Source organism: Hemiscyllium ocellatum, chromosome 2 (assembly GCF_020745735.1).
Source record: "Hemiscyllium ocellatum isolate sHemOce1 chromosome 2, sHemOce1.pat.X.cur, whole genome shotgun sequence".
Classification (NCBI taxonomy): domain Eukaryota; kingdom Metazoa; phylum Chordata; class Chondrichthyes; order Orectolobiformes; family Hemiscylliidae; genus Hemiscyllium; species Hemiscyllium ocellatum.
Genome location: NC_083402.1, coordinates 81,467,744 through 81,491,963, shown reverse-complemented (window position 1 = coordinate 81,491,963; position 24,220 = coordinate 81,467,744). Strand labels below are relative to the sequence as shown.

At 39.8% G+C, this 24,220-nt stretch overlaps 1 protein-coding gene across 1 annotated transcript; it reads right to left on the bottom strand.

Annotated features, from left to right (window-relative positions):
• Positions 1-627: 627 nt before the first annotated feature.
• Positions 628-23,193, bottom strand: LOC132825914 (proprotein convertase subtilisin/kexin type 5-like). The gene is made up of 7 exons (XM_060841543.1): positions 22,905-23,193; positions 19,699-19,926; positions 16,578-16,755; positions 12,678-12,895; positions 4,208-4,308; positions 2,641-2,824; positions 628-1,197 (listed from the first exon to the last, which is right to left on the bottom strand). Exons 1-7 carry the CDS (start codon positions 23,191-23,193, stop codon positions 782-784), a joined length of 1,614 nt encoding a protein of 537 aa, XP_060697526.1. The 3' UTR covers positions 628-781.
• Positions 23,194-24,220: the final 1,027 nt, after the last annotated feature.

The window sequence follows — 24,220 nt, the reverse complement described above, 5'->3', positions numbered from 1 at the left end:
ATAAAGCAATATTTCCTTTGTATGTAAGATGACATTGTGTACATGCAAATTGTCTTTGATATTTCACAATTACAGATATTTCAGACTTGTGGATAGCTTCCCAATTCAATTTGTCCATATAAAATATACTGAAATTCTATTGAAGAATGACCTATTTTATTTTACTCTTACCTGGATTGCTTCTATTGAAATTGAAAAGCTGCATCGGTGGTATGTTATTAAAAGCTTTTTGCAGATTATCCTTGCCTTCTAGGAACCTCAGCAACAATATAGGCAGCTAATAACTCTTGAGCCACAAATCATGGTAGTGACATTGGAATAATATTTTCACATTTCCAGCAATACAACAGCAATTTTCAACCTCAAAGAGGAACTCAACCATAATTTAAAGACAAAAACATTTAGCCTTATTAATTTGCAGGAGTGCAATTTGAGCAATTCATATAATGGTTATTGCTCTTAATATATGAATTCTAATCTTTACAGCAATTTAATTTTTTAACTTAGTCCATCATTAATTAACATTAATGTGTCAATGTACACAATATTTATTATTAGGAATGTGATTAGATAAACATTTTGAGAAATGCATTTGTTCAAGATAGGGCTCACAAGCTTCCATTACATGTTTGTCAGTGCATTGTTTGAAACAGAAAGTTGTCAGACATTGATCCCAGAAAAACATAGTCTTTCAGTATCTTCAATTGATGGGATATTAAGTGCATGGAATAAGTAGAGAATTTCATTAATAAGTACGGAAGAAAATGCAATTAGTGTTGTTTTATCTGAAGGAGTAGCTTTCATCATCATATTCTAGTTCATCATCATCATCATCATCTAACAGTCCATACTTAAATTTTCGGTAAACAGTGCCATCCTGGCCCATGTAGACAATGTCATCATCATCCTCTTCGTCATATATTTCATCCTGATGATCTTTATACTCAGTTGCTTGAGTCTCTCGAAAGCTAACACTGTCCTTGCTTGCATTATAAACGGGGATGGATTTGGCTTGATTGGGCAGTTTCTCATATTTCCCTCTGTTAATGGGTTTTGATTTTGAACGGGTCTTTAGCAGAAGGAAGATACCAATACCAATACCCATAATGAGTAGCACTGAGACAACAGCAAATAATGCAGGTTTGCCTCCCCCTGTTTCATCTGGAACAACAACTGCTTTTCTTAAAACACATTCATCTGCAATTATTAAAAAAGGAAAACAAGGTGTAAAATTCCCACATATTATATTGTGTAATCGCTTAATCAAATTGATTAAGTCATGCTTATTAAAACAAACTGCAAAAAAAACTAGTTTGAAAATTTACATTTAAAGATAACATGATTTTTGGTTCGGATTTATTCAAGAAAGCCAGCTGGCATGTAAATAAATGCAGTTACAACATATCCTTGCAACCAAATACTCCGCTTCTGTAAGAAATCCAGTTTATTGATGACAAACAGTAGCAGTAAAATTTGGCAAAAATCAGTCTTTTAACTAATTTGTGGAGAAATTGTATTACTTATAGGTTCCTGTCAGGAATAAGTATAACTTGTGGAATTATTTCTGCATCTCAAAGTTGTAAGCTCCTAAATGCCAACATATTTCTTATGAAGTGAATGTTTCATGGAGTGGAAAATCTTCCTACTTCTTTGGATTGATAATCTTTTATTTACATTTTTCTTTCCTGTACAGTTGATGTTGTCTCTTCTGTTTCTTTTTGACATTTCTTTGTAAGACAAGAAGATTCTTATTGCCCTTTTTCTTTTATAGTCCCTCACAAGCAGAGAACCTGAAAATCCCAGTCACACAGAGACCTGAAGTCAAATTCTAAACAGACATATTTTTGAAGAGACTATGTTGTAACTTGTAAACACCAAAAGGTAAGGATTGAGATGTTAAAAACTTTAAAATTCTCAATCCAGGTTAATTAGAGGTAGATAGCCCAACCAGCTCATTCATTATTTATCTTAATGAAGCTTGTAGTCTCATGGTTAACAGGTTTTACAGACACAGGGCTGCTAGTTTACAGGGCTTAGCAAAACTAATAGCAGTGGAGAGCAGGACAGTTTTGAACACCTCAGGATAGTTATTGTGCAGATGTCACTTCATAAATTGACACTCTTGCCTTTGATATGACCTTCCCTCATATACAGACACCCTCTGGAGTGCTTCTAGCCCATCCACAAACCAAGCCTGTCAATTAAACTTATTGTGGTAAAGTGAATATGCATGCTGTGGAAACTCTACAGTATGTCAAGAAATCTGAACTTCTGGGTTTCAAAATTAACATTTAACCTTTCTCCTTCTCGCTGATGAGCATAACCTGATTCTGTCAATATCAAGACTTAAGGTTCTGTTGCAATCTTGTGCCAAGATTATTTTTAGGATCTGCAATGATGGAACCCAGCCAAAACCATGCACCACTCTTTGCAATCTTCCTGAATACAAAAAAGAATCAAATACTAAAAAGATAATATTTCGAATTTATATAGTTCTTGATTTCAACGATTATACTAATTGGCTCAAAAAGTAGTAACTTCTTTAGCTTTAACTTCTTCAACTACTTTAACAGATAAACAATTAAAGCCTTAGATGGATTTTGACAAATAATGAAGTTTTAAATACACTCAGAGTCTTACCAAAACTCATGTCACAATCACAGCAATCTTCAAAATCCGGCAGAGCAGATTTGCAACAGTTTAAACACTTGCCATCAGCAAGATTTATCAAGAGACCGAGATGACAATCTGTGCAGTTATTAGGTCCTGGTCCTTTACACTCCAGACAAGTGTCATGACATTTCTCGCACTGTGTTTCTGGGTCCTAATAATTAGAGTCAGGGAAAAAATGGCATTTAAAAAAAATCCATGTCAATTAATAACAATGTAAACAAACTGCAAAATTGATTGTCTATGTGTAGTTATTCAGTATTTTGGTAGAGACATTTTGAAAGATTAATTATTGGATCAATATTGATTAGATTAAAATCTAATTAATTTTTGTTTAAAGTAATAATTAAAATATCACAAAACAAATAATTATGATGGATGAAAATGTTAGTTTAAATAGTTTGAACCAGTGTTAACTAACTAGCAGCAAGTTAACTGATCCTTGCCTAACATGGCAAATAATGACTGTATTTTTGTGCTCAAATGGACTGTAGCTTTGTTTTCTCCATCAGTAAAATTATTGCCTGCTCAGAAAGAATGAATTGTTTGAGCTAGAGTCACTATGCAATCTTAAAGTGGTGAATATGCAACTATATCGAACTTGGATCACATTTAAAAATGGTAAATAGTTGAATCCAAAGTAAATATATGAAATTGCCAATTAGCACCTTTTACTAGGATGAAATGGATAATTGGTTAGAAATAGAATGGGAGACCAATTAGTGAAACACACTTAAATAGAAGAAATTTTGACCAGGTATGATAGAGGGTGGGATGTGTCTTTGTTTAAATAAAGGCCCAAATGTAGGCATTAGCTATTATAAGGTGGCGCAGAGGTTGCCTGGTGCTAATGTCAGTAATGCTGAGCCCAAGGTGAATGGGCTGGGACATGGGTTTAAATTCCAACATGGCAGATAATGAAACTTGTATTTAAAAAAATCTGGAATTAAACTTCATGGTGACCATGCAGCTATTGTAAAAATCCATCCAGCTGACAAATAGGGAAGGACATTTGCTGTGCTTATCTGGTCTGCACTATAAATGATTCTCAATCCAAGGCAATGTAGTTGACTCTTATCTGCTGCCGAAATAGCCAAACAAATCATTGAGTTCAAGGCCAGTTAGGAATGTCAGCTTTGCCAGTGACAACCACATCCCATGCAAGAATTTTTAAAAATTGATTTTGAAACATGAACCTAATGAATATAGTGAGTGGCATGTGATTAATGAGGAACAGATATATGAGAATTTTTTAAAAAGTAAAGAACATTCAGGTGGCAAGTATTTTACAGTGGAAAATCAGGAAATGGAGGTCTAAACCATTATACGTAATTGAAATAAAGCTGATTGATCTATAATTTTCTACCTTATCCATTTAACAGTTCCTTTTTAACTGCATGCTTGAAGCTTTGTGCTAAAACAGAGGGCAAAGCCCCTATTCTATCAATGTGTTCAGAACAAGTGCAGAGCTAGATGCAAAGTTTCTCTTTTTCTTTTATCGTTATAGCTATATTAGAAGTCACTTGGTGTTAAGTACCTCGGACAGCAGGTATTCTCCGGCAAAACACTGAGAACTGCAGATACTTCCATACATCTGGAAGCCCCAATAACAGGAAGTACATCGAATAGGTCCCTTACCTGGAAAAACAGAAATCTTTCAATTTGCTTTTTCAGGGATTCAGAGGAACTTCTGCTATATACTATATAGGGGAGGGGTTTGGGGGTGGAGACAGTAGTGTAATGCATGCCATTAGATGCCAAGGGAAATTCTACCAACAGCCCTTCAATGGAGGAAGAATCAAGTGATAACCGCTTCCTGCTCAATAACAAGAAACCTTCTGTAGGTTACTTCTAAACTGCACATAATTTTGATTTTTTTCCTTCGAAAAATACACAAGGACAGGAGTTAAAAACGCAGTTTAAATTCTAGGAAGGAGTTGTGGGATTATAAATTCACATGTGTATCAGGCTGAGGATTGGTGTGCTATAAAGGTCACTGCCAAAGAACCATCCCTTAGAAACGCCTGTGCTTCAGGAAAAGCCCTTCTGGTACTTTGAGTGCTAGACGTCAAATGGCCAGCAGCCAGGCAAAAGAGGAACAGGATAACAAAAGGAATCCAACCATATTCAAAAGAAATCAGAACTACATAATCTCAACCAACCTGCAAACCTGAGAATTGCGAAACCAGCTGTTCAACTATCAATATCAGTGCTATTAACCTCCACTATGGCAGCTTTAAAGTCCAACTATCTATCCTTCGCTAACAATTCAAAGACTGATTTTCTTTTTCACATTTATCTCAGCTGTCTCAATAGTATGGAGAAATGGCCAGCAGTGCCAAACAATGGCCAATGATCTTCACTGCTCTGTTAGAGTACATGTCACAATCTTCCTTCCGTTATCTTACATGCAACCTGCGCCTCACACCAAGCTTCATGGTCTACCACTCTTCCTATTATATGCACCGTTTTTAATCACTTGGTCTCATTCCTCCTCAATTCTCCCATACCACTAACCTTGCATGGTACCTGCACTGTCTACTCACTACCTCTGAACACCTCACCGACTTTTCCCCATCTGCACCAGCATTAACAGCCATGCCATTCACTTCTATCGAAATCATAAAATTGCGACAATGCGGAAACAGGTTATTCAGCCCATTGAGTCCACACTGACCCTCCGAAGAACATCCCACCCAAACTCACCCCCCTTTTCTATCCCTGTAATTTTGGATTTCCAATGGATAACCCACCTCACCTGCACATAATGGGCAATTCCCCGTGGCCAATCCACCTACCCTGCATATTTTTGGACTGTGGGAGGAAACTGGAGCACCCAGAGGAAACACATGCAGACGCAGGGAGAATGTGCAAACTCCACACAGTCACCCAAGGGTGGAATCGAACCCGGCCCCTGGTGCTGTGAGGCAGCAATACTAACCACTGAGCCACTGTACCCCTATAAAGCTCACTCAGTTCCTCCCTTTTCTTTCATTCCAGAAGAAGACAGTTGACAAGAGGGCAGAAAGGTCTCAGTTGGATGCCCAATTTCAGCATCACAGCCTCCTAGAGAATAGAACCCTGCTCTTCAAATAGAAGACTAGGGCTGATCTATTTGGAATACAAGACATCCATGTCCCACTAAGGGAGTATGTACCATTCCACATTCTGCTGCAGTTCTCTGATCAACCATGCTGGCAATGTTATTCATTGCACCCCACTTCTAACTATTGCCTGCAACACCTTGATACCTTTGAGACAAAAGAATAATGAGATATTCACTAACTTTGCAAAGAAACAGCCTGCTCTCCCAGAAACCACCTACTCGACTTCTGTGGATGAGAGCCCTGATACACCAGAGGAAGCATCAACATGACTTTCTCTGGCATCCACTAGCAACTCACATATTAACCCCTCAGTAGCAACGTTAGGTTTAGAAAGTTTGAGTATCATCGATAGTCACAGGTGAGGTGCTGGAGGTTGGCTAACATGGTGCCACTATTTAAGTAGGGTAGTAAGGACAAGCCAGGGAACTATAAACCAGTGAGCCTGATGTCAGTGGTGGGCGAGTTCTTGAAAGGAATCTGAGGGACAGGATGTATATGTATTTGGAAAGGCAAGGACTGATTAGGGATCATCAACATAGCTTTGTGCGTGGGAAATCATGTCTCAAAAACTTAATTGAGTCTTTTGAAGAAGTAACAAAGAGGAATAATGAGGGCAGAGCAGTGGGCATGATCTATATGGACTTCAGTAAGACGTTCGACAAGGTTCCCCATAGGAGACTGATTAGCAAGGTTACATCTCATGGAATACAGGGAGAACTAGCCATTTGGATACAGAACTAGCTCAAAGGTAGAAGACAGAGGGTGATGGTAGTGGAGGGTTATTTTTCAGACTGGAGGCTGTGAACAGTGGAGTGCCACAAGGATCAGTGCTGGATCCACTAATTTTCTTCATTTATATAAATGATTTGGATGTAAGCTTAAGAGGTATAGTTAATAAGTTTACAGATGACACCAAAATTGGAGGTATAGTGGACAGCGAAGAAGATTACCTCAGAGTACAATGGGATCTTGATCAGATGGGCCACTCAGCTGAGGAGTGGCAGTTGAGTTTAATTCAGATAAATGTTACTCCATTTAGAAAAGCAAATCTTAGCAGAACTTATACACTTAATGGTAACATCCTAGGAAGTTTTGCTGAACAAAGAGACCTTGGAGTGCAGGTTCATTGCTCCTTGAGAGTAGAGTCATAGGGAGATAAGGTAGTGAAGAAGGCATTTGGTATGTTTTCCTTTATTGGTCAGAGTACAGGAGTTGGGAGGTCATGTTGTAGCTGTATAGGACATTGATTAGGACACTTTTGGAATATTGCATGCAATTCTGGTCACCTTCCTATTGGAAAGATGTTGTGAAACTTGATAGGGTTCAGAAAAGATTTACAAAGATGTTGCTAGGGTTAGAGGATTTGAGCTAAAGGGAGACGTTGAATAGGTTAGAGCTGTTTTACCTAGAGCGTCGGAGGCTGAGAGGTGACCTTATAGAGGTTTATAAAATCATGAGGGGCGTAGATAAGGTAAATAGACAAAGTCTTTTTCCTAGGCTAGGGCACTCCAGAACTAGAGGGCATAGATTTAGGGTGAGAGGGGAAAGGTATAAAAGAGACCTAAGGGGCAACTTTTTCATGCAGAGCGTGGTGCATGTATGGAATGAGGTGCCTGAGGAAGTGATGGAGGCTGATACAACTGCAACATTTAAAAGACATCTGGATGGGTATGTAAATAGGAAGGGTTTGGAGGTACATGGGCCAGGTGCTGGTAGGTGGGATTAGATTGGATTGGGACAGACAAGTTGGACAGAAGGTTCTGTTTCCATAGAGTCTCTATGACTCTATGAGAGCAACTCCACAGCAGACCAGGGCAGAAATAGCCCAGTCACCTGCCACTCAGAGGACTGCCAGAGAAGAGCCATTAATTTAGCCCCAGATGCTAGAGGACCAGTGGAATCAACAAGTAGGGAATTGTCTGCAGGCACAGGGAGGAACAGGAGCAGCAGATAGGCATGTGGGACACAATGGCCCTCAGTGCCCAAGGGCTCAAGGAGTGCCACTTTACTGTGGGGACCCAAATGACCCAAGCATAGCCTCTAACCTAACTTTAAAGTCCACAGACGTGCCCCAAAAAGAGAGTCCAGGTAAGTTCCTGTTGAGAGAAGAGAGAGTCTTTAGCTCAGGAGTCTTCGACAAGGAGGTTTAGTGAAGTGATTACGCCACAGTTGAAGAGGGTGAAGACATGACTGCCTAGCTGGTTCAGAACGCTACGTACATGATGTGGGAGGTCAACAACTCTGGTGTATCTGGTTCGTATATCTGTGGAAAGTGTGTGCACGTTCAGCTACTGACAGAACATATCGCAGCACTGACGAAAGATCTTGAGGACCTTAGGCTCATCCGAGAGAACAAGATTTTTCTGGACAGGACCTTCAGTGAGGTTATTACACCAACCATACCAGAAGAGAGCAGAGGAGAGAAGACGATGAGGAAGGCAGAGAGGAGACAGGTGCAAGAGACCGCGGGGAAAGTACCTGACAGGAACAAGTTGAATCTTTTGGAAACAGTAGAGACAGATGACACTGCCAGTCCGCGAGGCGGTCAGGTCTGTCAATCAAAAGTTGGCGTGGAGGCAGAGCCGAGGAGTCAGACATCGCACAGAGCCGTGGTAATAGGGGACTCCATCGTGAGAGGAACTGAATGGGGTTTCTGTGGCAACAGGCGGGATTTAAGGATGGTGTGTTACCTTCCTGGTGCCAGGATTGAGGACATCGCAGACAGAGTGCAGGAAATCCTCAAGGACGAAGGTGAAGAGCCAGAGGTGGTGGTACATGTCGGCACAAATGATGTCGGGAAGAAGAGGAGGAACATACCACAGTGGGACTTCGGACAACTAGGCTGAAAACAGGACGTGCAGAGTGGTTATCTCCAGTTTGCTTCTAATTACTTGGGCAGGAGAGGCCAGGAAAAGGGAGATAATGGACTTGAATGTGTGGCTGGGGAACTGGTACAGGAAGCAAGGATTTAAATTCTTGGATTACTGGGGTATGTTTTGTAGTAAGCATAAATTATACAAAAGAGACAGGTTTCACCTTAATAGGTTGGGGACCAGCATTCTGGCAGGCAGGTTTGCTACTGCAACACAGCTGCGTTTAAACTAAATAGCGGGAGGGAGGGGACAAACTGGAAGTTTAAGAAGGAAATTGAAGGGAAAGTTAGAACTAGGGAAGTCAAGAAAGACAACGGTATCAATGAAGCAGAAAACTCAAAAAGGGATCATGCTGTAAGGTTGAGTGAAATAGGGGTTGATAGGAAGGGTGAGGGCAGTAACAAATTAACAATACTATATATGAATGCAAAAAGTATTAAAAATAAGATGGATGGGCTTGAGGGTCTTTTGGAAATTGGCAGCTACAATATTGTGGGGATAACTGAGACGTGGCTTCAAGTGTACAGTGCCTGGGAAATGAATATTCGAGAATATACGTGCTATTGTAAGGACAGACTGACAGGCAGAGGGGGTGGGGTGGCCCTGTTGGCAAGGGATGATATTCAGCCCTTTGCGCAGGGGGACCTAGAATCAGGAGATGTATAGTCAGTGTGGATAGAGCTGAGAAATTCTAAGGGTAGAAGGACCATCTTGGGAGTTATCTACAGGCACCCAAACAATAGTGTGGATGTAGGGTGTAAGTTGAATAAGGAGCTGAAATTGACCTGTAGCAAAGATGTTACTACAGTTGTAATGGGGAATTTTAACATGCAGGTAGACTGGAAGAATCAGGATGGTATTGGACCTCAAGAAAGAGACTTTGTGGACTGCATCCGAGATGGATTCCTGGAACAGCTGGTGCTGGAGCCTACCAGGGAGAAGGCAATTCTGGATCTGGTATTGTGCAACGAACCAGAATTGATCAGGGACCTCGAAGTGAAGGAGCCATTTGGAGGTAGTGACCATAATACAATAAGCTTCAATCTGCAATTTGAAAGGGAGAGGGTACAATCGGTAGTGACAATATTTCAGTTGAATAAGGGGAATATGGAGCTATGAGGAAGGAGCTGGCCAAAGTTCAATGGTGCACTACCCTAGCAGGGATGACAGTGGAGGAACAATGGCAGATATTTCTGTGCATAATGCAGAAGATGTAGGATCAGTTCATTCCTAAAAGGAAGAAAGATCCTATGAGGAGGCAGGGGTGGCTGTGGCTGACGAGGGAAGTTAAGAAACATATAAAGTCAAAAGAGAAAAAATATAACATAGCAAAGATAAGTGAGAAAACAGAAGACTGGGCAGACTTTAAAGAACAACAGAGGATTACTAAGAAGGAAATACGCAGAGAAAAAATGAGGTACGAAGGTAAACTGGCCAAAAATATAAAGGAGGATAGTAAAAGCTTTTTTAGGTGTGTGAAAGGGAAAAAAATGGTTAAGACCAAAATTGGGCCCTTGAAGACAGAAACAGGGGAATATATTACGGGGAACAAAGAAATGGCAGAAGAGTTGTGTTCACTGCGGAAGACACAAACAATCTCCCAGAGGTAACAGTGGCTGAAGGACCTTGAACTGAAGGGAATTTATATTTGCCAGGAATTGGTGTTGGAGAGACTGTTAGGTCTGAAGGTTGATAAGTCCCCAGGGCCTGATGGTCTACATCCCAAGGTACTGAAGGAGGTGGCTCGAGACATCGTGGATGCATTGGTGATTATTTTCCAGAGTTTGATAGATTCAGGATCAGTTCCTGCAGATTGGAGGGTGGCTAATGTTGTACCACTTTTTAAGAAAGGAGTGAGAGAGAAAGCAGGAAATTATAGACCAGTTAGTCTGACCTCAGTAGTGGGAAAGATGATGGAGTCAATTATAAAGGATGAAATTACGACACATCTAGATAGCAGTAACAGGATAGGTCAGAGTCAGCATGGATTTATGAAGGGGAAATCTCCTAATCTTCTGGAATTTTTTGAGGACGTAACTCTGAAGATGACAAGGGAGATACAGTGGATGTAGTGTACCTGGACTTTAGAAATCCTTTGATAAAGTCCTACATAGGAGGTTAGTGAGTAAAATTAGGGCGCATGGTATTGGGAGCAAAGTACTGACTTGGATTGAAAATTGGTTGGCTGACAGGAAACAAAGAGTAGTGATAAATAGCTCCCTTTCGGAATGGCAGGCGGTGACCAGTGGAGTACCGCAGGGATCAGTGCTGGGACCGCAGCTTTTTACAACATATATTAATGATACAGAAGATGGTATTAATAGTAACATTAGCAAATTTGCTGATGACACAAAGCTGGGTAGCAGGGTGAAATGTGAGGAGGATGTTAGGAGATTACAGGGTGACCTGGACAGGTTAGGTGAGTGGACAGATGCATGGCAGATGCAGTTTAATGTGGATAAATGTATGGTTATCCACTTTGGTGGCAAGAACAGGAAGGCAGATTAGTACCTAAATGGAGTCGAGTTTTGTAAAGGGGCAGTACAAAGAGATCTGGGTGTTCTTGTACACCAGTCAATGAAAGCAAGCATGCAGGTACAGCAGGTAGTGAAGAAGGCTAATAGCATGCTGGCCTTCATAACAAGAGGGATTGAGTATAGAAGCAAAGAGGTTCTTCTGCAGCTGTACAGGGCCCTGGTGAGACCGCACCTGAATTATTGTGTGCAGTTCTGGTCTCCAAATTTGAGGAAAGACATTCTGGGAATTGAGGGAGTGCAGCCTAGGTTCACGAGGCCAATTCCTGGAATGGCGGGACTATCTTATGTTGAAAGATTTGAGCGACTGGGCTTGTATACCCTTGAGTTTAGAAGTTTGAGTGGGGATCTGATTGAGACGTATAAGATTATTAAAAGATTGGACACTCTGGAGGCAGGAAACATGTTTACGCTGATGAGTGAGTCCTGAACCAGAGGACACAGCTTAAAAATAAGGGGTAGGCCATTTAGGACAGAGATGACGAGAAACTTCTTCACCCAGAGAGTGTTGGGTGTGTGGAATGCTCTGCCCCAGAAGGCAGTGGAGGTCAGTCTCTGGATTCATTTAAGAAAGCGTTGTATAGAGCTCTCAAGGATAGTGGAATCAAGGGTTATGGAGATAAGGCAGGAACAGGATACTGATTGAGGATGATCAGCCATGATCATAATGAATGGTGGTGCAGGCTCGAAGGGCAGAATGGCCTACTCCTGCACCTAATGTCTATTGTCATGTGATCATCCAGCTGCTTCCACAGACTGATTGATGGTTGCCATGGAAAGAGAGAGCCAGGTTCAGCACCTACAGGGTCTGCTGGAGAGGTGCATGCAATTGCTGAGTGAGGAATGGTCTTTATTTCTATACGGCCTCACTGCAGCAAATCTGCCCTCACAGGTTACATCATTTACCAATTCCTCTCTGGCTATGGTCTCAGCCATTTTCCTTCCCACTGAGTCCTTTCAAATTCCAATACAACGGTTGGTGACGGGGAGTGACCTTCAGGCAGTAGCTTCCTGCCTTCAGCTCTCATTGTCAGTGAGGTCCCAATATCCCCTTCCTGGTCACCCTTCTGTGAGACACATGGGTTCCTCATCTCCCCAGGTCCCCACTCAACCTATATACATGAGCCTGAACCTGCCTTCTTTCCACTCCCAGCCTCCGGCATCTGAGGCAACCATATCATTAAATCAGGATGTTCCTGATTGTGGATGAGTGCCTGTCAGTATTACCTTATTCCCATTCATGCTTTATCATATCACCCCTTTGCAAATACAATTGACCCTCCTCACAATTGGCAATCTCCTTTATCCCTGGTCTCCAGTTTTCAATCCTGACAAGTAGGTTCCTGAGTCTCAATCCTGTAACAGGCTTGCCCCCACTTCCTTCCACAAAGAGGCACACTCTTATTCATATCACACCTACAAGTGCCAACATAGGTGATGTGATTGAGTTCTGACGTACACAGCAATCCTCTGATTGTAAATCTTAAACTTACCATCACAGGTTTTACAACTCGGGTGGCACCGTTCACAAGCTTGCTCCCATTTATTTTCATAGTATTGTTCTGGACATGATGGAAAGCATTTGTTTTCTGATTTCATCAGGAAATTATTGTCCTGACAACTTAGACATTCTGTTTCACCTGGACCCCAACATTCTTTGCAGCTTGCATGACAGTTTTCACAAACGCCACTTGATTCATTTGCAAAATGCCTGAAACAAATAATGTGTGGCAATAAGGATCTTGTTTACAACATAGAAACAGATTTATTCATTTAAAAATATCTTATTTCATGGTCATGGAGAAAAAAAAATTCACAGATCAAATAATTGTCAAATCTGAACTTTTTCTTACATCATTGCAAACATCTTGAATTTATTTCTAATCATGATAGTCTGGAAATTGTGCCTTATTTTTACAGTGAGTTGTTGAGGGAATAGATTTACTTAGGTGTTGTAAATTTAAGAATAAAATGTAATTGGTCACAGTCTGCTGATGGAACTAACAGGACACATTCTAATTTACACTTTGACTTTTAACAGTGAGTCATATCCTGAGGATAAAATAAGAAATGAACTACTCCCTAATAGAGGACATGCACATTCTAACAGACTCAAAACTTATGGGAAGGCTTCAAAAATAAATTAGAATGAGTAAAGTTGCAAATAGATTGAAACCAATAGAAAAAGGTACAAGACATTAAATAAGGAAGGAAATTTAACCAAGGACAAGACTCAAAAATAAGAATATTACCTCCAGGGAATGGAAAAACTCTCAAAATTGAGGGAACAAAGGTTACATAAAACTAAGGACTTGATCTTAGTATAGGTATGTACCCTGACCAAAATTACATTATACTACTTACACAATCCTCCAACAGTGAAGCATCCAAATTAAATTTTCTGAATTAATGGAGGTCAGCAATTTCAATGTAAGTAAGGACATTAATAGATGAAATTTGATAAAAGCAAGGGTAAAGTCGAATTTCCTTTTGGAGCAGCGAGGATGGCAGAACAGAGACAGGAAGAAAGGAAGGGAGGGGAAGGAAGAAAATCAACTAAAGGAAGGGCGGGAAGGCAAGGAAGGAACAGGAAGACAGAAATAGCAAAGGGAAGAAGAGACAGGAAGGCAGAGGCAGAAAGAAAGGAAGGGAGGGAGGGAGAGTGGGAGATAGGAAGGAAACAAATGGAAAGGGAAGGGGTGGTATGGAAAAAAAATTGACTGAGAAATAAATATTGATCTGAACATTGGGGATAACTCATTTGCTCATGTTTAAAATTGTGCTAGAGTAAATCTTTTCTATTCAATACAGCAAGAAGACGGGGTCTCAGTTTATTGTCTCATCCGAAAGTCAACAACATCTTAAAGTTATATAACACTTGTAATGTAATGAAATGTCCCAAGAAACTCTGCAGGTACACTTTAAAGCAAACTACGACACTCACTCATGTAAGGAGATATTACGTCAAACAACCAAAATCTTGGTCGATGAGATCAGTTGTGGAGAGAACAAGGAAATAATTTCAGAGCTTTAGGTCTAGGCAGCTCAATGCATGCCCACTATCTACAAGGCACATGTCAGGAGTGTGATGTAATGCTCTCCATTTGCTGCATGCAGCTACAACACTCAAGGAGTTCAACTCCATTCAATACAAAGCAGCTCACATGATTTATATACCATCTACCAACTTCAATACTGAGGCACAGCATCAGTAGTGAGTTGCATCCACAATATATGTTGCAGTAACGTACCCAGGGTTCTTCCATCAGCAGCTTCCAAACATTTAGAAGGACAAGAGCAGCAGACAAATGGCAACATATTTGCCGACAAGTTCCTTCCAAGCCACACTCTATCTTGACTTGGGAAAAATTCTATATTATTCTTACTTCACTGTCACTGGATCAAAATTCTGGAACTCCCTTCCCAACAGTAATATAGCCTTCCTTACATTTAAAGGACTACAATGGTTGAAGAAGGCAGCTCACTTTTATTTTCTCCAGGTAAATTAGGGATCAGCATTAAAGCTGGTCTCACCAGCAATGCTAATATTCCATGAACAAATGAATAAAATACAAAGTGAAGCAGCTTTTGCTTCAGTTGTATAGAACCTTGGTCAGGCCCATTTGGAGTAAGGTGTTCAGTTCTGGAGTGTACATGTGCACTTGGATGTATTGACCTTCGTGATGTTACACAAGTTCATCAAAATGCTATGAACTCTTACAGAGGCACATCATAAAGTCAGTGCACACATTTGGTTTAAATCCTTTAGAACCTGAAATGGAATCTGATCCAAATATTTAAAAAATTGAAGGATTACAATCTGGTGCAGAGTAGCCAACGAAACATTGCATGCTGTCAAGTCTTGGGAGAAAAAATACCATTGTTGCTTGAGCTTTTCTTACTTACAAGACTTTTTCTCAGCAACTGCTGTTATCTTCTAGTTGACTTAGTCATTAATTATCAATATTAAATACCATAAACAGCTTTGTAAAACCTCAAATACATACATTAACTGTATTTTCTTCATATTGCATGAGGATAATTCTTTCAAAACATCCCCATTGAAATGAAATACAATTGCGTGAATCCACACAAATCGTTCCTTGACAAGTTTTTCTTTTCTAAGAGTTTACTCAGTAGATCACCCTAAATTACTTGAAAGCTTTCCTTTTTTGTCTCTTGGTTTCCAGGCATATGGTTTTTGCATTTTTTTCAAAATGATTCCCATTATCCTGTGCTAAAATCTATAAGGAATTTAAAAGAAACATATTAGGCTGGATTTTCCGATGGCCTGATAGTCAGTTCTGCAGCGTAGATGGAAATTGCACATGGGGAGCATGCAGAATGCTCAACAAAGGAGACACCAAGGCAATTGCCTGGAAGACTGAAGATTTCTACTGGGGAAATTTCCCTTTGCCTTGATTCTCCAAAACATCTCTTTAAATCAGAGAGTTTGGAGGGTTCTGTTGAAGTTAAGTATGCACTCAGGAAAAGTTAGACGATTAAAACCATTGTCTAACTCCTGAGAAACTATTAAGTCATACCCTCTCTCCCAAAGTAGTACACGCACCTACGTCCCCCAAACCCTTTACATCCCCAGATCCTGATTCGACACTCTCCATTGCTGGACACAACATACCACATACCACCTTTCCTCCTGGGACTTGATCCAACAACTGCCCCCACTCCTGGGACTCTACCCCTGCCTCCAGTGCTGCACCTGACAGCTTTGCTCTACCCAAGGAAGTGACAACCCCTGCTGCTAGCACTTTACCTACCCGTATTATATCCCCCACCCACTTGGCACTTTACCCCTACCCACGTGGCACCCTATTTACCTGGCCCTCTGCACCCTACTCACCTAGCAGCCTACCCACTAACAACGTGGTACCTGGCATTGTCATCTATGGTTATCATACATACTTGCCCTTTCACAGGAACTGTCAAAGTGGCTGGCTGTGATGCTGGACTTTTAAATCACAGAATATGGCAACTGACCGCTGTGAAAGACAGCATGTGGTATGCCTTCCCCCCATTCTGTGCTATGAAAGACCTGTCACAATGAAAGTAAATTTCTGAAGGAGCAGTGATTCAAATCTCCTTTCAGAAATGCAGAGGTCTTCCCTTGCATAAAAAAGGAGCTCTGTGAGATTCCCCTCCTTGCAAAATCCAGTCCATTATTTTCCTTACTTTCAGATGTACTCATTTTTAAAAAGCAAAACTTATATTAAACCAAGTTGCAAGCATTATACAATTCAAATGACAATCATAAACAGTAAGCACTTAAAGCAGACCTTGATACGTTATCTAATGCAAAAGGAGCTTCTTCAATCTTTCAGTCTCTCCAGTTTAATTTTCAGTGGAGCAACTTTAATCTGATGGGTGGCACTTACCCAGATCCACAAGTCTTGACGCACATCAAGTTCAGTCTGTACCAGTTTGCTTTACAGGTGAGGCACTGTGTGCTCGACCTCCCATTGCAGATTTCACAGCTTTTGTGACAAGCAAAACATTGACGTCTATTCTGGTCTGTGTAGTAGCCATCTGGACATGTGTCAACGCATGTTGTATCTAATTGAAAGATAAATGGGTATAATGGTAATTATAATAAGATGAAACAGTAAAGAGTGAAATACCTCTACCATGTTGTTGTTAAGAAATAAATTTTATAAACCTGTTGTAAAGTACATCATTGGAAGATCAACCAATTTTAGAAAGCAATACTTTATGAATCTTAAAACTTACAGTAAATAATCATTTACTGGAATTAATCACAATAATTTTTGACAGAATGAATGTCATACAATTTGCAGTAATGCCAGTTCCAAAGTAAATTTTATATTGTCAACATGTGGTTTATTTTGTAACGCAGAAACATATTCATGTTTATTTGTACATAATGAAGTGGATTTAACATAGCCATTGGCAGGGCGGTATCATCCACCACGAAAATGTGAGGAGAAGGACAGCATGTTTTCTGTGGCAGAGGACTGACTGCGCGTTTTTAAACTAAGGCTTACTAGCAGCTATGGCTGTTGCCTATTACGATTTGAAGACTTCACAAGGGATCATTTACAGATTAGGGGCAGAGAGACCAGAGGCAAAGCCAGTGTTACTTTTCAGCACCCCACTTTCTAAAGCTAAGCTGTTTGATTGGACACTGTATCTACAGATGGGGAACTGCTGGGACTTGATGTGCAGCCTTTATGGAGGATGGGAAAGGCATGTGACGCCAATTTAACCTCTGTGTCACCGCCAGATTCCTGGTGATTTCAGGGATGGTGGGGGTCAAGTGGCTTAATAATGAATTAATTGACATCCTACCCTGAGCAGGCAAGTTGCACACATTGGCACCACCCCAAGCCCAACTTAGTTTCAGGAGGCTGTCCTGCTGTCAGTGGACTGATCTCTCTGATCTTGTGAACTTAGCCACCATGACATAACAGGATGAATTCAATTCCACCTATTTGCCTGTGAATGAAACTGCTATTTTTGCTATGATCCTCCTTTCTTGAGTAGACTGTGGAAGGCAGTAATCTCATATGGAAAGGGTGAGTTGTTTTCAAAGATAAAGTAAATCATTTTATGACAGTCTCACAAATTCATAAAAACCATGGCATGAGTTTGCTGAACCTGTCTTCTGCTTTTGGTTTTGACTCTGTTTCCAGTCCCCACCATCTACATTTCTTCAAAGTCAAAAGCAAATGAAGTCTAACAAAATAGTTTCAGTATCACAAAGAAGTTCCAAAAGTTTCACTCTAAGATAGATAACATGTCTCCTCAAATGGCATAACAAGCCAATGCACACTTGACAAAAGTGATTGTTTGGAGAAACTTATTTGTACCTAGTGTACATGCTGGCATGTTGTACTCATACCAGCTCTACCTCTACTGCAAGTGCTTTGTGCATAGTCTGTGGCAATCATTAAACACAAAACTTTAAAACATGATGTCAGGAATGGTGCAGCCATTGCTGAAAGAAACAGCAAGGAAGAAGTGAAGAACACACCTCTCCATTCCCACCACAGCAACCTCCAATTTTGAATTAATAGAAAAGTCAAAATGCCTGCCAATTTTCCATTCCTTACTCTTGTGGAAATGAAGGGAGATTGAGACAGAATAAGACTTCTTCCTGTTTTCGTGGCAAGACATTGAAATATCTGTGGAGTTAAGTAAAAACTGTGAGCAAATTAGAGCAACAACACTGCTATCAGTGTTGGGGGAAAATTGCTACAAGCGTTTTCACAGCCTAGATCTCATTGAGGAGCAGAAAAGACAGATTTTCAAACTACATTTTGAACCCATGGTAATGTTATTTATGTGCAGGATGTGTCCAACCACAACAAAGTGTTGGAGAGGTTGGTGACTGAGTTATCAAGTGCTACTTACATTGTAATAACCTGTTAATTGGCACTCAGTTTGGCTTCTGATAAGGCAACCCAGCTCCTGACCTCACTACAGCCTTGGTCCAAACATGGACAAAAGAGCTGAATTCTGGAAGGGAGTTGAGAGTAACTTGACATCAAAGCAGCAATTGACTGAGTATGATGTCAAGGAGCCTAGCAAAACTGGAGTTGTTGGGAATAAGGGGAAAACTCTGCTGCCTGCAGTCCTACATAGCACAAAGGAAAACATTATTGCGAAGTTCCTCAGTGTCTTAGGTGCAATGATCTTCAGCTGCTTCATAAAAGACCTTCCCTCAATCATAAGATCCGAAGTTGGCATGTTTGCTGATGACTACACATCATTTGCGACACCTCAGACAGTGAAACAGTTTGTGTCCAAATGCAGCAAGACATGAACAACATCCAGACTTGAACTGAAAAGTGGCAAGTAACATTTGTGTATTTGGAATAGCTCTCAGTCAAAGGAAAACTAGGTAAACTAAGTTAAGATTAAAATGACCAAGCGAATTTCTATTTGTACCATGTGCTAATCAGAGTCTTCATGAAACAATTAATATACACAACTCCAGCAGTAATTGTAGTGTTTTATTATGTGGTCTTTAAGTGATTACCAGTTTGGCAGATCAGGGAAAACTTTAAGGAAAAAAAATGTTTACTTGCAACCCAGTCTGACTATTCCTCAATTAGTGTTTTACCTTTCTTATCACTGGGACACAGGACAACCAACGTTTGACAAATGTTAGGAGTAAGATTTATGATCAAAGTAAATGAAATGAATCGTAAATCCAATTAATTATTCAGATTGTTTTCTCTTTAGAGTAACATACAGCAAAAAATGTTACATTTTAAAAATAAAATTAATAATCTGTGCTCCATTAAGAGAGAGTTTGAACAAGACCAGTTATTATCCTGAAGAAGGGCTTATGCCCGAAACGTCGATTCTCCTGCTCCTTGGATGCTGCCTGACTTGCTGCGCTTTTCCAGCAACACATTTTTCAGCTCTGATCTCACTTTCTCCCAGTTATTATCTCTTGTCAAATTGAGTTCTGAAATATTATTGTGTTGTTCTCCAGTTGCTGGATCTTTGAACAACCTAACACATACTCACTGAGTAAAAAGTGATTGTGATTGCAGCTAAGGCAATCATGCTCTGTGGGCCCATAACAGCGGTAACATTTTTTGTGACAGGGTTTACAGATCTTGTCCATGTACATATTCAGGGCACAATCCTTGTGCATTACGCAGTGCCCCTGTCTGTTCTTTATCATCCCATCTCGACAATATACGCAGTCTGTTGAATCCGGTCCTTCACAGGTCCGACATGTTTTATGACACTCTACAATTGAAAGAAAAGCAAAGCAATTAGAAACTGGTATTAACATATTCATGGTGTCATGAAGATTTACAAAATACAATGGATTAATGCAAGGAATTTAAACTTGTTCTTGCGTTTGCCTTTAATTTTTGGTGGTTGTAAATTTCAATGAAAACCAAGCCGTATCTCTATATTTTCATGTTACGTTGCTTCCCAGTTACAGCAGTAAGAACCAAACACAGAACACTGGAGAAACTCAGCAGCTCTGGCAACATCTGTGGATGGAGGAACAGTGTTAACATTTCGAGTTTGGTATGACTCTTATTCAGAATGTAAGAGCTGATGAAGAGTCAGAATGTTAACTCTTGCTTCTTTCTCCAGAGATGCTGCCAGACTTGCTGAGTTTCTCCAGCATTTTCTGTATTTGCTTCAGACTTCCAGCATCTGCGGTATTTTTCCTTTAGACCAGTAAGAAATAAAGTTGCGCACCATTTTCTATTGTCAAGAACTAACAAACCCTGTCTATCTAATCTGCATCCTCCCCAATCCACACTGATCAACGATAGTATCAAATAAGCATACGTAAGATCACTGATTTCCCCACCTAAATTCAACATTATTGTGCCTGTTTTATAAACCTAAAATCAGTACAATGATAGCAAGCTTATCAAGCAGAAACCTCTGGTAAAGTACATGGGCATTTGGACCACTGCTAAATTGGATGAGTTTAGGTGATCATTACTGTCCTGTTGGTATCAGGTTTCAGTGCCCATTTCATGACCAGGTTGCTAAATTTCTTTAGATTAGTTGCTTGTGATGAACAAACTTCAATTTGTCTTTTCATGTCTTGAGAAGTTTATGCAGCAGTTCTTTGAAGGATCACTGGAGGTTGCTCAAAATGAAATTTTAAAGTCACAGTCTTAGAATCATGGAAATGATCAACTGAAAGGAGGCCATTTAGCCCACCATATCTAAATTTTTCCAGAAAAGAGCTATCCAGCGATTTCCACTTTCGAGCATTTAGGCCATAGCCCTGTATGGTATTGTACTTTGACTGCATGTCCAAGTAAATGAGGTTAGGATTTTCCATCTAACAATCTTTCAGGAACCAAATTCCAGTCCACCCTTACCTTCTAGGTGAAAACATTTCTTGGCATTTCCTCTACTCCTTTAAAAATTCCTATAATCTATGGTCCTTGGTTACTTGCTGCTCTGCTAAGGAAAATAGGTGCTCCCATGCCTCCCATAATTCCATAGACTTCAATAAAATCTCCTCTCAGCCATTTCTGTTTCAAAGAAAACAATCCCAGGTTATCCAATCCCTCTTCCTAACTAAGATGCTTTACTTTAATAGCAGTATTGATGTAAATCTCCTTTGTGGCCTTGATAGTATAATTATATTCTTTTTTAAAAGTACTGGACCAAACTTCTCCAGTACACAAGCTGAGATCAAATGACTGGTTTATAAATGACTTCCTCTTCCTATATTCTTTGACTCAGCTAATGAAAGAAAGAAAGAAACCTGTATTTCTTCAGAACTCCCTTGTGTTCTGTAACCTTTGGTGATCTATGCAAATGCAGACCAATGTGCTTTTATTCCCCTCAGATCACAGTACCCTACCTTTAATAGGCAGATTCGCTTGTTAAATTTATAACCTCACAGGTTAAACTTTTAAAAAAATGTTATTTGTAATGTTGAAGGGAGAACACGTGGTTTCTTCTAGCTTGACAAACAACTGTGGGTCACTTTGTCCTGTATGCTATTTGAGTCTTTTCCCTTTGCCCCAGACTCACCTGTAGTCCTTGGCTGTGCCCAATATTGGTTAGGCCCCGATAGGCAAGTTGCATCAAAGTGCCTGATTGACGTTTGAAGCTCCCCTGAATAAATTATGATAAGGCCCATGAATGAGTTTGAATGGTTCTTGTAACCTCTCTGTTAATGCAATGTTGCTGTGCACCACTGGAATCATACTTAATCCGGGGTGTGACGATGCTGCTCCTATAAGAAGGTATGTTGTTCTTGGGTGTTTTTTCAGAAAGGTCATAAATGTCACAGACTCTGAAAAGTCTAAGTTGAAGGATTTTAGGGCAATTTGAATATAGCCAATGGATACTGCCTCAGGCAAAAGGCTTTTAAGTTTAAAAAAAACACTTGTACAATGAAAGGGGAGTGGTCAGTTCTCCCAGATCAGCTTTAGTTTGATTTGGTTTTTGGCAGCCTGACTATTCAATGAAAGCAGTCAGGCAGTTGTAAAGGCTGCTGGACCCAAAGAAGCAGGTCCAGTACTCTCTATCTGACTTCTCTCCTATAAGACCCAGTGTTTGATTTAACCTTTTGTGCCAAGAGGTGTTTATGGGGATTGTTGCAAGTGTTGGGAACAGCATCATTAAGTTGGCATAATCTGTTGGGTGTTTGGATAGGTTAAGCTATTCAGTATTCTGTTCTCAATTGAGTTTCATTCAGTAATCTTGTAAATAAATTGTTTTGTTTCAAAGTAAGTGGTTTGACCAGATACATCACTCCTGGAATATCTGTGTTACACCTGCTTAAAACAACTAGCAAAGTTAGGGTCTGGGATACTTTCTTGAAATGTTTTGAGGGGGTCAGGTCTGGTTCATGATAAGGGCACTAAGTAATTTAGGTCCCAGGATATCTTCATTAAAATAATTTATTAGGTTGAAAATTATGATAGCAATTCAATGAATTCCAACCCAATATGGGAATAATTAGGTAAAATATATGTATTAGCACATTACCTTGGTGGACCTCAAAACATCTTGAGTTATATTAAGTATTGAGAAAGTGTCTTTATTTTACAAAAATCACAACATTCAAAATGTAGGCAGGAAATAATGACACAGTAGTAAATCTAATACCATTGCACAATATTCATGTGACAAATTTGTAACTAAATATTTTTTAAAATGCTGGGTCCTTCCTTTGGATTCTTAAAAAAATTTAATGAATTATTTTTGTCATTGGAACATGCTAAGCTTACCCTGGCACTCTTCAGTTTCCTTGTCAGTATAGGTTCCTTCAGGACAGAATTTCAAACATTGCCCATCGTGTATAATCAAAGAAGGATTGGCGCACCCTTCACAGTCATCTGAGTCTGGACCATCACACACTGAGCATTCAGGATGGCATGAAGTGCATGTGAAGGTCTGAGTGTTTTGAAAGAAACCTCGAGGACAATCCTGTACGCAAGTGCCATTATGAAAGAAAAAGTATCTGCTGCATTCTGTGGAAACCAATACATCATTATTGCCTGCTTCCAAACAAACCATAATTTCATGATGATAATAGCATCTCAACTAATCTGTGTAACAAGGAAAATTATGTATTAAAATAAGTTAGAACTTTACAGTTATTAGGATTACTCATCATGTATAGGAGATAATTTTATAAGTTTAGGAAAATAGGAACAGAATTAAGCCTGTCGACTACTTGAACCTGTTCCTAGCTATTTGCAGTAGGAACTTTTGATTCCAGAAGAGCATAGCAGGTGGGAACAGACGTATGCCATTCAGTTCCTTGAAACTGCTCTGCTATTCAATGATGTCATTGCTGATCTGAATTCTCAATTCTACTTTTCCGTCTTGTCCCCATAACCCTTGATTCCCTTCGTGATTAAAAAATGTCCACTTGAATGCACTTAATGACCCAATCTTCACAGCCCTCTGTGGTAAAGAATTCCACAGATTCACTACCTTCAGAGAAGAAATTCCTCTTCAACTCTGCTCGAAATGGGCAAGCCCTCTGGTCCTAGATACAATTCCCATGAGTGCATATCAGAAAATCATGACTCATTTTCCACGATTGTCAAGTTTTCTTTCAAATAATTAGAAACGTGAAGGGATTTCTCATTCAGTATGGGAATAGTGAATAATTATTTTCTGTCTAAGGACCTGATACCCTAGTGATTACTCTTGAAAAACTGACAGTCTATTATACATGGTTTAATAAGGAAAATAAGGAAGGACTATATTTTGTGTCTAGTGTGTTAGTAATGAATAGTCATCAACACATTCATCACTAAATGGAGGAGAGATCATAAGATTTTTGAACGTGGTGCATCATTTGAAGATTGAATAAATAATTGAAATATTGGCCATTACAAAATTTGAAGGGAAATGGCCAAATATTTGAAACAAAGATGACTGACTGAGTATGGAAAAGAAGATACTGGGATATTCAATCAATTTTAAATCATTCTAGCAACTAGCTAGCTCGGACGTCACTGACCAAATCAGTCACTACTGTGTTGTAAACCTCTATGGTTATTTGACATGGTCCCCAGCAAACTTAGATCAT

What these genes read in the sequence shown, in the direction of transcription:
- LOC132825914 (XM_060841543.1), bottom strand. Translation starts at nt 23,193, where the DNA reads ATGGTTTGTTTGGAAGCAGGCAATAATGATGTATTGGTTTCCACAGAA. An exon ending in GTCAAGACTTGTGGATCTGG is followed by an intron (nt 12,896 to 16,577) that starts GTAAGTGCCACC and finishes TATTTGTTTCAG; the next exon opens with GCATTTTGCAAATGAATCAA. An exon ending in GAGTTGTAAAACCTGTGATG is followed by an intron (nt 4,309 to 12,677) that starts GTAAGTTTAAGA and finishes CTGTTTTTCCAG; the next exon opens with GTAAGGGACCTATTCGATGT.